Source organism: Osmerus mordax, chromosome 22 (genome assembly GCF_038355195.1).
Source record: "Osmerus mordax isolate fOsmMor3 chromosome 22, fOsmMor3.pri, whole genome shotgun sequence".
NCBI classification, from domain to species: domain Eukaryota; kingdom Metazoa; phylum Chordata; class Actinopteri; order Osmeriformes; family Osmeridae; genus Osmerus; species Osmerus mordax.
In genome coordinates, this window is record NC_090071.1 from 7,750,046 (window position 1) to 7,763,428 (window position 13,383).

Genomic DNA, 13,383 nt, shown 5'->3' on the forward strand with positions numbered 1-13,383 from the left:
ATGTATATAGTATAGGTCTAATGAGTGCATGTGCCTTATGTTACTGTTTGGGTCCTTGATATTGAATTTGAAAACATCAGATTGGGTCAAATTTACTTTTATTTACACAAAAATACACAATAAAAAAAAATCATTCAATTCCATGAAAGCTCAAATCCGCCCAAGCTTGGGTAAGAACTAGTCAGAGCCACAATGAAGATGCTGTACTAGCCACTGCAGATGACACACATACAGCCCATCAAAGTAAGAGACACTGGTTGATTAGGAGCAAGTATGGAGCTCTCTGTATTAATCTGATTTGTGTACTAAGACTGAAAGGAAACCAAAACAAATACACCAAAACATACATACGCACTCACATAAAACAGCCACATGCATCACCACACATGCACACGCAACCACTCGCACGAACAGGCACACCAAATAATCACACAGTGGGATTGACTCCAGGATCGTCCGGACAGTCAGCAGTTAAGAGTCGGGGTGCTCGGGGCAGATTCCAGCGGCCACAGGTAATTGTGTGTGGGTTTTAAATAGTCTGGTATCCAGCATGACTCCTCTTCCTACCGATGAGGTACGCCACGAGAACGATGAGCACCAGACCAGCCAGAGCTGCTCCAACAATGATGGGGATCAACATGTTGTCCTGGTCCACCTGGCACTCCTCCGCTGGAGGACGAAGAGAGACATGGGACAAAGGCGTTTCGTGAGCACGAGAAAAGAGGTAAGACGTCACCAGTAACAGTCAGGCTCGGGTCAGAGACAATTCCATTTTTCTCACCGGTTGCAAACTGGTCTCCGGAGAGGCCGAAGGGCTGGACCTGCAGCTTGAAGGTGTTCAGAGAGAAGGCCGGGGTCACCTCCAGAACCTGCTCAGCACTGCACATGTAGGACATCCCCAGTGTCCCCGGCAGGTCAGTCAGGGTACTGTTACTTGCTGACACTGGAGCTGGAGGGAGGGAGGGAGGGAGAGACCAAAAGGTTAGCATTAGACATGTCAGTGTAGAACAGTCTAAAAAAACAAGAGGCAGTCCTAGAAAAACGCCAACCCTTCACGTAGTTCATGACTGTATCTGTAAGAAAGGAGCGACTCACTCGCCATGTCGGGCCAGGCTGCAGACAAACTCAGGCCACTCAGGTGGTACCTCTTAGACGTGATGTTCTGGAAAGAGAAGAACAACATGAGTAAAGATGGAGGGAGCAAGGAGAAGAGTAGAGGTGCACAGAAACGATCAAGACGACAGACAGAGAAAGCGCCCAGACAGACAGACAGAGCGAGGAGGTCATCACCAGTGTGAAGGTGAAGCTGAGGTTGGTGGTCTGCTCCTGCATCAACACCAAGATTGCGCTGGTGGGGCCACATGACCCCGAGCTGCTCGTCTGATTGGGCTGCAGGTTGAAGAGAGCCTGGATGGTCTACGGACCAAGGGGAGAATGGTGATTGCAGGAACCTTGTGTGCGTGTGTCAATAGAGCTACCAGAAGTGTATTACCTTGTTCTGGGATGATGACACATAGCTAACATTGAGCTGCAGTGCCATGCGTGCCAGCAGGCACACAGTGTTGTTACCATTGGTTACGGCATAGTCACCCCGGTCAGGGGTTCCGGGAGGGGTGGGGGCGGGAGCGGCTGTGGTGGCGGGTGGGGGGGACGTGGTGGTGGCGCTCTGATCGGCCGTACACACACTCTCTGAGAACACAGACAGGGACGGTTCAACTCAGCGGATCACAGCGTATACAGTCGTGCAGAACGAAAGACAAACACAAACACACAAGTGCTGGTTCACACCGTTGGGGCTGAGGTCATCTCCAGGCATGTAGGCCTCCAGCTTCATCCCAGAGAAGGTCACTGTGGCTTCACCCACAGGTACGGGCGTGGCCGTGAGGCATCTGTAGGTAGTGTTGACCTGAGCTAAGATCCCCACTGATGATGTTATCAAGGTGACCACATCTGTAGAACAACAAGAAGTGACAGGCCTAATGAACCACAGCTTCATGAAGAACTTGTCATACAAATTTGAGTTGTCACACTGTCATGTTAAGTTCCTCTCACCCGAGCTGTTGGCCAATGGGAAGACAGAGGTATCGCTCAGGTTGTACTGCAGAGACAGGTTGACCACGCTGTACAAGCTGCCATTGGTGGAGAAGCCCAGGCCCAGGGTGTGACCCGCCCCGAAAATGCCCACCAGCCAGGGGGCGCGGCCGTCCGCTCCACACGAGCTGGCGCTGACGTCAACAGTCGTCGAGTTAGGGAGGGAGACCTGCGCTGTGTTCTGGGGAGAAGGGAGGAACTTAGAACCCAGACCAAGACACACTTTCTATCCAGCAACTCAGTCTGTTTGGTCTTGACTGACTTGTTGTTGGCTACATTGTAAGGTAATGTGTTTCTTCATGTTGTGTGATCACTCCAATGCTAGCCACCTCAAAACTAGACTGATAAACAGGATCAAGCCACAAAATCAAACTGAGGGTGAATTTGTTTTAAGTCTCTCCTTGTCTCTAAAACACTTTAGTAGGAAGGTTCCAAGGTCCCTCCCACATTTAAAGAACATTGCAAGGGAATGTAAAAATATAGGAAATTCCAGTTTTAAGTTAAATATATAGTTTTGCCTTTTTTCCAAAAGAGATAGTTATAGAATAGACTGTAAATGTTGGAGAGAGGGAGAGGGGAAGGCATAAAGAAATGGCCAGAGTAGAAACCAAACCCAAGCCACTGGATTAAGGACTCAGACAATATGGTACACGCACTACGCAGGCACCCCGTGAGATTTGACATAAATTGTCAGAGGGGATTGTGGGAGTTGTGGTTTACCGTGCCGTTGACAGTGTCATATGGGATGGTAAGCAGGGCGGAGAGTTCAGCTTTGATGCAGGTTGAGTTCCCTTGCTTCACCTCCAGGGTGACAGCTTGTGCCAAGGTCAGGCAACCTGTGGGGTAAACAGTCATCGTTATTATCTTTACCAAAACCACAGGCAATTCTCATTTTTCCAGTGTATACAGTTTGCCAAGTCAAAATAACGCAGTGTTGTTATTTCAACATAGACCAGCAGGGGGAAGCACAAGGCTTGTGTTGGTAGGGTCAAGGATCCAACCTCAACACAGATGTGATTTAGCAGAGAACTGTTTAACTATTCTCTACACTGACACCATATAATTAAAAGTTTATAATAATTCAGAATTTTCTCAACCAAACCCTGATATAGAGTTAGAAAACCCTGTTGAGTTCTAGAACGTTACTGTGATGATGCAATCACAGTATGAGGTAAACAAGTTCCTCGTTTCTCCCCCCCCCCCCCCTCCCCTCCCCTGCACAGCTCAAACAGCAAGCATTACCAAACACTACATCTACAACCTTAGTCAGTTTTCCTTGCACACACACACAGGACTATTAATACCTGCTCCGCCCCAAACTGCACTCTGAATGTGTGTGCCAAGGATAGTGTGTGTGTGTGTGTGTGTGACCTTGGGCTTGTTAGGGTAAACTATTATAAGTGATGGTAGACATTAAGATTAAGGCCAGTTGGAGTAAGTAGTAAAACAGTCGCATTGTCAAGAGGTCAACTCACACCTCAATGAGTGACTGCAACAGACACGGGGGTCAAAGGTTCACTGTTGTCCCTGGGATATATGAGGTGTGGAGAGTGGCTTCCCCCTTTGGTTTCCTTTTTTTCATTAGGACAGACTACATAACATACCCAGGCTCAAACTTGCTGAGAAGAGGATGCACTGTCATTTCCTGCATCCTCTTTCTCTCTAATTGGCACAATAAGTACTTCCTGTACGTCAGGTCTAGGGTCTTCTCTTTAGACCATGAGAGTTCAGTGTCCAGGCCTCTGTCCTGTCCTACAGGATAATGGTAATAGTCTTGCTGAAACTTGCTACCCAGCATGTGTACCATGGCATGGTCATGCACTGTCTGCATGTATTGATGATGACTCAGGAGATTTACTATAGTGTCTAAGCTGTTTTCTTTACACGCCCACTGTAAAACATACACATGCACATACAGGCACACAAAGAGCAGTATAAACTGTAGATAGTCGAGAATGAATAAACGACAAAACTCTGCAAACAGAGCAATGACTACCTGACTACCTCACCCACACACACAAACTTCACTTGATACACAATTCTTCAGTACCAGTGGATATGAAGAAATGAAAGGTTCCCCCAGGTAAGGCCAGCCTGAGAACACAGACCACAGTCACGCAGCAGTGATAGGCCTACTGTGAATGTGTAAGATAAGTGACCAAGTCACACCTCACACCTATTTCCAAACTGCAGATAGCATTGTTTGATGGTTAACAAGAGTAATGAAAACGTGATGGAATGCGTTATAGGCCAATGTTTTTAGAACAAATATGTGACCAATTAATTTTGAAATTTGGCCAATAACGGGAAAACAGTATAATATAAACGGGGCACTTGACACTGCTGTTACGACACTATGTTCGTGTGTGTCATTAAATCATAGGATGATGGGTTTGTTTGAGCAGCAAGCTAAAATGCATAGAGGGATCACTGTTTCCGCACAAAGCACTGCGGTCACGTGAGGCGCTCTTTAGGACAATGGAGCGGCTCTATGAACGATTGTCTCCGGCTGACAGACAAGCGCACACTGTTGATTTAGCAACACAAACTCAGTTATATCACAAATTGATTACATTTGCACTACAAAAAAGAGCACACACGTCAAAATAAACTCTGTTCAGAACAGTGGGGTACTATACTTTGCCAGATTGCCTAACATTTGCAATCAATGAAACTTCAATATCTCCAAGCAGAACCATATAGCCTAATTATAAACTGTAGCGACGTGTAATTTAGAATGCTCCTTGATAAACACGGTCAGTGTCACTTCATCTTTTTACTAGTTATTATTGTAGACACTCGGAGCCTTTAGCTTAAAAAAAGATTATGTGACGTTGTTTCTAACCGAATGCTCAACATAGAAAAACACTTACCTAGAATAGCCAAATATACAGCCACTCCTACAGAAGAATATTTGTTGGCCATTTTACGAAGTCCAGTGCTATCACAAAATGATACGCAACACAATAACGGAGTAGCCTAGAGTTTCGAGCGCAGGTTTGCCAGCGCGAAATGAACGTACACTCTTCGTGGTGATCAGATCTTCCGTTTTGCACCTCTGACTGGAGACGTTCACTAGGTCTTTGTGATATTCTATCTCCAGCCTGATTTATTCAATACTCTGTATTCATTGCCCTGTATTTGGAGCAGGTAGCAGAAGTCTCGCCGTTGTATTGTGGACTACGGCTTTCATGTCGTCGATATGAGGAAGGAATGTCCTGAGTCATGTGAGCCAGGCTTTAGAACCACCCAGAACAGTGACGCGTCCCTCCCCCTCCCCACATAAACGAAATCATTATAGCCTACTGTCATATATAAATCAGTTATCACGGAAGTAATTTGGACATTTGCAATTATTTGAAAAAAGTGGATTTGCCACGTAAAAAGCATATAAACTAAGCCCACATAGTATAGATTGTTTTTAATTGCACGACAGATCAACGTAGGCTATTATGTGATAACTTATTTAATACTTGAGATCAAAGCCTATAAATCACTATTCTGAGATCATGGAGTCAGCAGACATGTGAGGCCCCACGCGCAAACCAGTGTACGGAGATGGGAGAACACCGGCGCGCCATGGGGCAGTCAGATGACTCTCAGCAATTCACGAGGGGATGGCGAAACCTAACACAGACCGTACTTGGAGAACGATACCTCGATTTATCACTGACTCGACACATTTTTTATACTTCATTTTCACTTCCATCCAATTAACGACGCGTCCAAAAACGTGAAGAGGACAGCATCAACCTACCCCAGCAAGGTGTGAAACAAACTCCCCTAAAAGCCCGGGCAGAGTTGCCTCTGTACTCCTCCTCCCCCGCATCTGACCCCTATGCATTGTTCCAATCCTAATCTAGCACACCTGCTAAAAACCTGCTCGAAGATAAACACGTGGTTCATTTAACCAGGGTTGACATGAAAACATTTAAAGACGAAAGCACTACAGATTTGTGTTGTGAATCCCTGGTCTAATGATGTTTGCAAGCATCCTGTTGATATGTGGCTATCAAACACAAACTGAACCTCAAAAGTTGAAACTGCTTACATCTCCTTGCGCTTCGAGTGAGTACAAAAAACGAAAATTGGATGTGAAATACCCAAAAGCCATACACGCTTTAAAGTCGAAGCATTATTCTTGTCAGCCTCTTCAGAGGAAGCTGTGACTTGGGAGAGAGACCCCAAGAGATCCTAAAGATTCCACAGTGACATGTCATGACACAGAGGTAAGGAAGGCAGAGCCCTGGTAACATGGGTGGTCCCGTCACTTCTCTCCAGCAGGGATAATTTTGTTTTACTAAGTTATTACCCGCTGTCACTGGAGAAAATCGAATTAGGCCCGGAGCCACGTGCCATCAACAAGAAGCACTGGAGCAGGCGGTTTCTCAGAGGAGAACCCTTCCACTGACCACATTTAGTCTTCACACGGATTACCCTTTATCCATTCATTAAATATCCATTTATTCAGGCTTTTTGTCAGGTTTCTCTCTCTTACAAAGAATACAATCTGGTCTACAAAAAAATCAGAGCGTGGACAGTGTTGGTCAAAATACAGAAGAAAGCTAAAAGGAAATACCCAGGTGGTTATGTCCTTTTGTTCAGCCATGTTACACCCCCAAACCGCCCTCTCCACCCCCCCCCCCCCCGCCCTTCACGTCACTGTGTCCATGTCCATGTGACATCCACCCCTCTCCCCAACACCCACCACTCAAACAAACCAAGCCGTCCTCCCCACCCGCCAACCCCTGGTCCTGTGCCCAATCTAACAACACAACTGTGGTATTGGAACAGACCAGTGCAGGTTATCTCATGGATGAACTACGAAAAACAAAAAAAATGAAACATGAGCCCACGACAGCGGAAACTGTGACAGAACAGATTCAGAGATGGATGGAGCGCAAACCAAAAAACAAACTAAAAAGAAACGGGGATGAAGGGGGGGGGGAGAAAAAACAACAACAAATAAATCAGAAAGTGCTAGTTTTTCTGTTCATTAGCGTCAGCAGAGGATTTGTGCAGGCCTCCCACTAAACAAACCCCGGGACCCTCCATCACCACCCCCAACCCTGCCCTGCCCAAAGTCCCCTTTGAGGGTGGTGTTGAGTGGGCATGGCCGGTCGGGCCTCTGGCCTCTCCTGGCTCTCTCTGAGCAAGGCCCCAGGGACATGGGGTGAGGCAGGGGGGAACCAGAGGAGGGGCATGGGGAGACAGGCTGCATCAGGGGGCTGTGTGGAACCCGCTGTGAGGGTGGGGGACGGGATGGGGTCGTGTGTGCCCCCCTCCTCAAGCGACGTAGTGGTACTGGTTGGGGCTCTCCTTGTCACGCTCCATGTAGTCTCTGTCGATGAGCGACTCGATCCGTTTCTTCAGGTCTCCCGGCTGCAGAGGGGAACAGACCAGGTTCAGTGGGAGACAAGAGACAGACACATCTGGAGGGAGGCTTGGTGGGTGGGCGCACCTTGACAGGGAACTTGAGCTGGTTGTAGAGCTCCGACACCAGCAGGTTGTGGCTGAGGGTCTTCCTCATCTTCATGATGCGCACCACCGCCGCGTCAATCTGGTACTGCCTGTCCTGGAACACACGCTCCGTGGTGCTCACCTGCTCCTCCACCTGACACACATACACACACACACACACAGGTTACCTTTGGGGAAGCAGCCCCCTTCGACCAGAGGAGAAAGAGAGCCAAGGCAGAAGCGCCTACCGTCTCCTTCATCTGGATCTGGTTGATCTTGATGCGGAACAGCTTGTGTCTGAAGTCGTTGTTGAAGTTGAAGCGGTCCCCGTCCTCCACGTCTTTCCCCCGGGGGCTCTTGTTGAGGACGCGCGCCTTGCCGCAGGCCAGGGACTGCAGCGTGCGCCTCAGCTCGCCCTCCTCTGATGAGGGAGACAAAAATGCAGCTGCGCCGTTAACTGGGAACGCGTGTAGAGGCGTCCTCGTGCCGGTCGCAACGAGCAGGCCATGAGCACAGGCACGCGGGGAGGGGCTTGTACCTATGCCTGTGGCTGAGCGGATCTCCTCCATGCTAAACTCCTCCCCCTCGTTGAACATGAGCAGCACCAAGGTCTGGAACAAGGACACCTGCAGCTCCTTCTTACCCTGAAACACACACACACACACACGTTACACACAGGTGCTGTGTTAGACGCCCAGGGCCATACGGAGATGGCGAGGCTTACCTCTTTGAACTGGGTTCTGAGCACAGCGTGGCCCAGGGTGGGCTGCCACTGCAGCTTGCGGCCGCTGTGCTTGCCCAGGTAGAACAGCTTGAACACCTCCTGCAGCTTCACCATCTGGGACGGCGGGGGAGAAAAGAAAGGGTCGATCCGAGATAGTCGAAACTTCCGAATAAAAACAAGTGCTCCTATCAGGATGAAATGGCTCGCTTGGGATTTGCCACTCATCTCACACATCCTCCACACACACACACACACACTTCATCTCCTACCTCTGGAGGCAGGTGGACCTCCATAGGTGTGTAGGAGGGCCAGTAGCCCATGGTGAGGATGTTGACCGTCAGCTCAATGTTGCTGGGCTCACTCTGGTTCTGGGTGTACTATGAACACAACCACACTTCTGTTAGGGCCTTATCCAGCACAATAACGCCTATACCCTTCCATAAACAAACAGAAAGATACTTTCTGTGGTGTATTATGTGAAACTATGAACCAGTATGTGAAAATAGGTTGAAAGTGAATCGAACCAAACTATTCTGTGGAAAACATGTTTAATCAAGTGTGTGATGTATTGTGTGTAATGTGCTTGTAATCGTGTGAATGAAGGTTCACACACACACCTGTTTGAACTGAATCATGACATCTTTGGACAGCTCCATGTCCTTAAACATCCCCTCTAGCTTGGAGGTGAAGGCTGCGCCGCACTCTGTACAAAGTCACAACCACAAACAGCTCGCTCACTTCCTGTTCCTGCATTCAGTCACACACTGTGTGTTCACATGGGTGCATCACATTTTTATCTATTTTTTTGTAACAAGAAACAGCCCAGTTTCCATGGACACACCAAACCCGCAAGAAGCACGCAGTCAAAGTCAACTTCCTTCACTGGTGGGTGTCAAACACAGTCAGTGGTGCAACAGTGACACAACACCTGACCTCGCTTTCTCAAATCCAGGACAGAACTTCGACCCGGAATCAGGTTATGGCGACAGGCGGAGATTTCCTGTGTGGGAACTTACCATGTTTGAGTTTAGACAGCATAGACTTCTCTGCATCCACGGAGGCACTCTTTCCCACAAGCAGCCGCTTGGCCAGGTCCTTCTTGTAGAAGGCCTCAAACACGTCTTTACCTGGGGTGTGGGGGGAGGGGGGCACGGGTAAGGGCTTGGGAAGCACGAGAGCAGTGTGACTGAGACGGGACGAACCCCAGACGGCGCTGGACACTGACCGTGGATGAAGCGGAAGATGATCATGATCTTGTCCAGGATTCTCTCCAGCTCCTCCTCGGTGGCCTCCTTGTTGCCCGCCCGCAGTTTGGAGTCCACGTACTTAGCTGAACGAGACAGGAGCAAAGAAGACATCAGCAAACATAAGAGCTCCGTCTCTCTCCGTCCCTCATATCCTCCTCACCTATGAGCTCGGCAGGTTTGTTGGGCCTCTTGTTGATGAAGCTCTCGAAGGCCTCCTTCATGGCGTTGATGAAGCTCTCGTTCCTGTTGAAGTAGCCCTGGGCCACGTTGTCCATCTTGTCCTTGAAGTCCAGCAGCTCCTGGACCATGTCCTTGTCTTTCTCCGGGGTCCCCACGATCTCTCCTCCGAAACTCTGACGCAGCACAGACACAGATTGGACAGCACATGACAGGGCGCACGCTCCAAATGCGGCGGTCGCGCAGCAACGCTGGAAAGGCACTAAGCACCTGAACAACGTGTTAATTGGTGAGCTGTTTCGAGGCCCGACTGATTAAGCGTGTCAAGACTGTACCTTGATGTAGTCTCTCCAGAACTGCAGCAGTGTAGGGAGTCCTCCCTTCACCTTGCTGAACAGCTGGTAGAGAAGGGACAGCTCCGTCACGCGGTTCTCATCCAGCAGGATGCCCAGACCTGACAAGGAGGGAGGAGGGACACACACACACAATGAAAACCGTGACATTTGTCGCACAAGGTAACCAACCCGGGAACACACTTGGCTGAACGCAGGACAAGACGGGCTCACCTTTCTGAAGCACGGCCGTCATGTGTTCTCCCAGCAGTTGCTTCTCCACACAGGAGATGAGTGGCTTCCTGGAGAACCACAGAGAAGGAGACAGGGGAGGGATAGAGAGGGTTAGAAGGCCAGCGGACTGAGAGTGACGTGCTCACCCTTTGCGCACGGGTGGGCTGTGACTGGAACCCAGGCCCTGTCAATCAGCGGCAAAACCAAAGGGGAGGGTCTTACTGCGTGCTCTGGTCGAGGTAGCTGATGACGCGGTCGTTCTCCTCCTCCAAACGACGTGCCACGTGATGCAGGTACTCAGGGACCTTGGGGAGGGGGGGGGGGGGGGGGGAGGAGGGGGCCCATGTGAGGCATATCAATAACATCAAGTGTATGATTCTGCACCCCGTGATCAGGACTGGTGTCTCTTACGTCTCTCTCCTGCATCAGCCTCTGCCCCTCAGCAGCGTACAGTCTGTTAGTCTCAGTCAGGAACCTCTCCTCAAATGACTCCTTATACACCTGGGAGGCAAGACATCGCGTTAGGAGACCCGCTGACAATTCCACAGTCTGTTATTCATAACCTGCCTTACCGTTGGACATTTCCAGAAAACGTTTCGAGAGACGTTTCGAAAATAACTTGTTTGCCTACATGTGGGTTAGTGACATCATCTTGTCAAAGATATGTCAGATGTATCCAATCACCTGCAGGTCTGAGAGCATGCCCAGTAGACTCCGCAGCAGGCTGCGGTCCACCGTCTCTCCGTTGCGCTCGCGCTCGATCTGCTCCAAAATCCCGTCGACCGTGCGCGTCTGGACCGCGCTGTCGCTCACGATGTGGGTGCGGAACAGTTCCAGACCGGTATCCCTGCCAAAACAAAAGGTTGCAACTATTTCGCTTTTGAACACAGCTCAAAAATGGTTGACCGACAAGGGGTCTGGTGGTCAGGGCGAGATGAGGCACTCTTACTGGACCTTACCAGATTGAAGGAAGTAAGGAGTTTTGCAGCACATAGGTGCGGTCCAGGAACAGAAATATGCTCCGGATCATGATCTATGAAACACAACAATCACACATTAGAGCCCAGAGGTGCTGATAATAGGACTTGGTAGTCAATTCCAACCCCGTGGGCTAGAACACTGACCGTCTGTCTGCAGTGGTCTTGCCAGCAGCGATTCATCCTCTTCAGGAAGGACAGGCTGTCCAAGGACTCTGTGAACCGGTGGTTAAGGCACAGACCTCGCATCTTTAGTCAACCTACTGCCTTGAATGGGAGGGTGCATTGTGATAGTGTAAGATTCCCACCCAGTTTCTACTCTGTGCAGAGCAGTAGCGTCGAGTTAGAGAGAGACGGCGGAACTAACTACTTGCTTGAAAGGAACCCTTTCACGACTGTGCTCCATGTCAATTCAGCTGTGAGGGGAAGGTCCATGGCGCCCCCTTCTGACAGACAGACTATGACACAGAAACATGCTGATAAGATATCCAGCTGCATGACCTGTGATTGCTATCACCTCTTCTAGGCCCCTATTCCCCCGCAATGCAGATAAACAAGTGTTATCGGGGCCATCCAGGCTAACTTGCCTGGAAATCAGTCGTCATGTGACTGTGACATACAGTTCCATGTTTACATACGAGCGCACACAGTAAAGGATATTCTCGGAACTGGTGGATCTGGGCCTGGACGTGGTCCTCACAGACCTGCCGCAGCTGCTTGTAGAGTGTGGGGGAGACCTTATAAGAGCACAGATTCTCCACAGCCTGAGAAGAAGAGAAAAAGGTAGACCAGGAGAGAGGATGAGAACAGACTATTACATTTGGTAAAAAATGTATAAACCATTCTTCAATCCATTCTTTTAGAATGGGTGGTACCACCTGTTAATAAGGCTGGTTACACTATAGGTGTCGGCCAGATGCCCCACCCACACAGGAAGAGGGACAAACAAGGTCACATGCTGTCCATGAAAGCTGGAGTGATGATGCTGAGCAGACAGCAATGTTTGTGTGTTTACATACACTGGCAACAGGCAACCTTGTACACATACAGTACTCGTGAAATATGTTCCTAGCAATGTCCAGGTTTGCAGTAAACAAAGAGATGCTGTGGTTGCTGATAAATTATTTGTGCAAGCATGTCAAGACATAGTATGTAGTCAAAAAAAACATGGGGCCCTCTGACCTGATAGAGTTCTTCCAGGTTGTACTTGATGGAGGTGCTGTTCTGGATAGCACCAACAGCATCTCTCAGCTTCAGCCATGTGTCTTCTGTGTAGTTTTCTGCCAGCTTTGGCCTGTCTGTGGAAACAGACCAAAAACAAAACATTCAGAAAACACACAGGCACAACACTGGTTCCGTTGGAAGCTAGCAGCGATTTCTACTGTTAGTTCAGTGACCTGTAAGCTGTATATGCAACCTTGACTAGGTGACAAACCCATTGAAGCCTATGCTGCAGTTCTTATGCAGTACATAATATGACGTATCTACTACAGCAACTTGGGACACAAAGGAAAACAGTTCGCAACGGCAGGTGCAAGGCTTTCAACAACTTACTTGCTAGACACACATACGATTGTTTGACTAATCACTCAACCTCATAGTTAACTAGCTAGAAGGCCAGATGCTACTGTAACATACACAAACATTTCGGTAAAAACTTATTAGGAACAATATAAGCAACTGGCTGGCTAACTACATAATGCAGCACATGGATAGAATGAGATGAAGGTATAAGGTAAAGAGCTTGCTATCAACTAGCTAACATAAAACGTCAATTGGTTAGTGTATTAGACTAGCTACCTTTGAAATTTTTTATGATCAATTTCTTTGAGGCGCCAGTTTTGTTGGAGGCCAATGCTGATGTCCTCGTCACTCCGTTGTTATTGTGCTCAGTCAGAGCAGAAAAATTGGCTTTCTTGTCCTGTCGTATATCTTCTGCCATTATGAGCTTATGCACATAAGGCCGCTGCCGTTGTTATGAAGTTCGGTGACAGTACTAACCTGTCTCTGTCACACACAGTGCAGCTGCACTGTCCAGATATAGATAGCTAGCTGCTATTGTGCTAGGCTAGCGTTTCTTGTTCAAAAGTTGGTTGGCTAATGTTACACAACCAGTATTTTCAACCACTGAATCTGTATCT

General features: G+C 48.7%; 2 protein-coding genes across 2 annotated transcripts; both read right to left on the reverse strand.

Moving 5' to 3' along the window:
• Positions 1-81: 81 nt before the first annotated feature.
• Positions 82-5,270, reverse strand: lamp1a (lysosomal associated membrane protein 1a). The gene is made up of 9 exons (XM_067260002.1): positions 4,965-5,270; positions 2,812-2,927; positions 2,053-2,272; positions 1,789-1,950; positions 1,493-1,689; positions 1,291-1,416; positions 1,096-1,162; positions 782-949; positions 82-669 (listed from the first exon to the last, which is right to left on the reverse strand). Exons 1-9 carry the CDS (start codon positions 5,014-5,016, stop codon positions 530-532), a joined length of 1,248 nt encoding a protein of 415 aa, XP_067116103.1. The 5' UTR covers positions 5,017-5,270; the 3' UTR covers positions 82-529.
• A 1,973-nt stretch (positions 5,271-7,243) lies between these two features.
• On the reverse strand, positions 7,244-13,324 carry cul4a (cullin 4A). The gene is made up of 20 exons (XM_067260001.1): positions 13,043-13,324; positions 12,425-12,540; positions 11,902-12,006; positions 11,390-11,458; positions 11,225-11,298; positions 10,950-11,112; positions 10,677-10,766; positions 10,488-10,570; positions 10,266-10,333; positions 10,035-10,153; positions 9,683-9,875; positions 9,501-9,605; positions 9,292-9,402; positions 8,893-8,978; positions 8,545-8,652; positions 8,276-8,389; positions 8,090-8,195; positions 7,800-7,972; positions 7,553-7,705; positions 7,244-7,473 (listed from the first exon to the last, which is right to left on the reverse strand). The coding sequence occupies exons 1-20, from the start codon at positions 13,182-13,184 to the stop codon at positions 7,378-7,380; spliced, it is 2,274 nt and encodes a 757-aa protein (XP_067116102.1). The 5' UTR covers positions 13,185-13,324; the 3' UTR covers positions 7,244-7,377.
• Positions 13,325-13,383: the final 59 nt, after the last annotated feature.

Bases quoted from the DNA above. Each gene is read 5' to 3' on its own strand.
- cul4a (XM_067260001.1), bottom strand. From the start codon at position 13,184: ATGGCAGAAGATATACGACAGGACAAGAAAGCCAATTTTTCTGCTCTG. The intron at 10,767-10,949 runs GTGATTGGATAC...CTTGCCTCCCAG, and splicing joins GCATGCTCTCAGACCTGCAG to GTGTATAAGGAGTCATTTGA. The intron at 7,474-7,552 runs GTGCGCCCACCC...TCCCCTCTGCAG, and splicing joins AGCTCAAGTTCCCTGTCAAG to CCGGGAGACCTGAAGAAACG.
- lamp1a (XM_067260002.1), bottom strand. From the start codon at position 5,016: ATGGCCAACAAATATTCTTCTGTAGGAGTGGCTGTATATTTGGCTATT. The intron at 1,951-2,052 runs GTGAGAGGAACT...GTTGTTCTACAG, and splicing joins CCCATTGGCCAACAGCTCGG to ATGTGGTCACCTTGATAACA. The intron at 1,690-1,788 runs GTGTGAACCAGC...CTGTGTTCTCAG, and splicing joins AGATGACCTCAGCCCCAACG to AGAGTGTGTGTACGGCCGAT.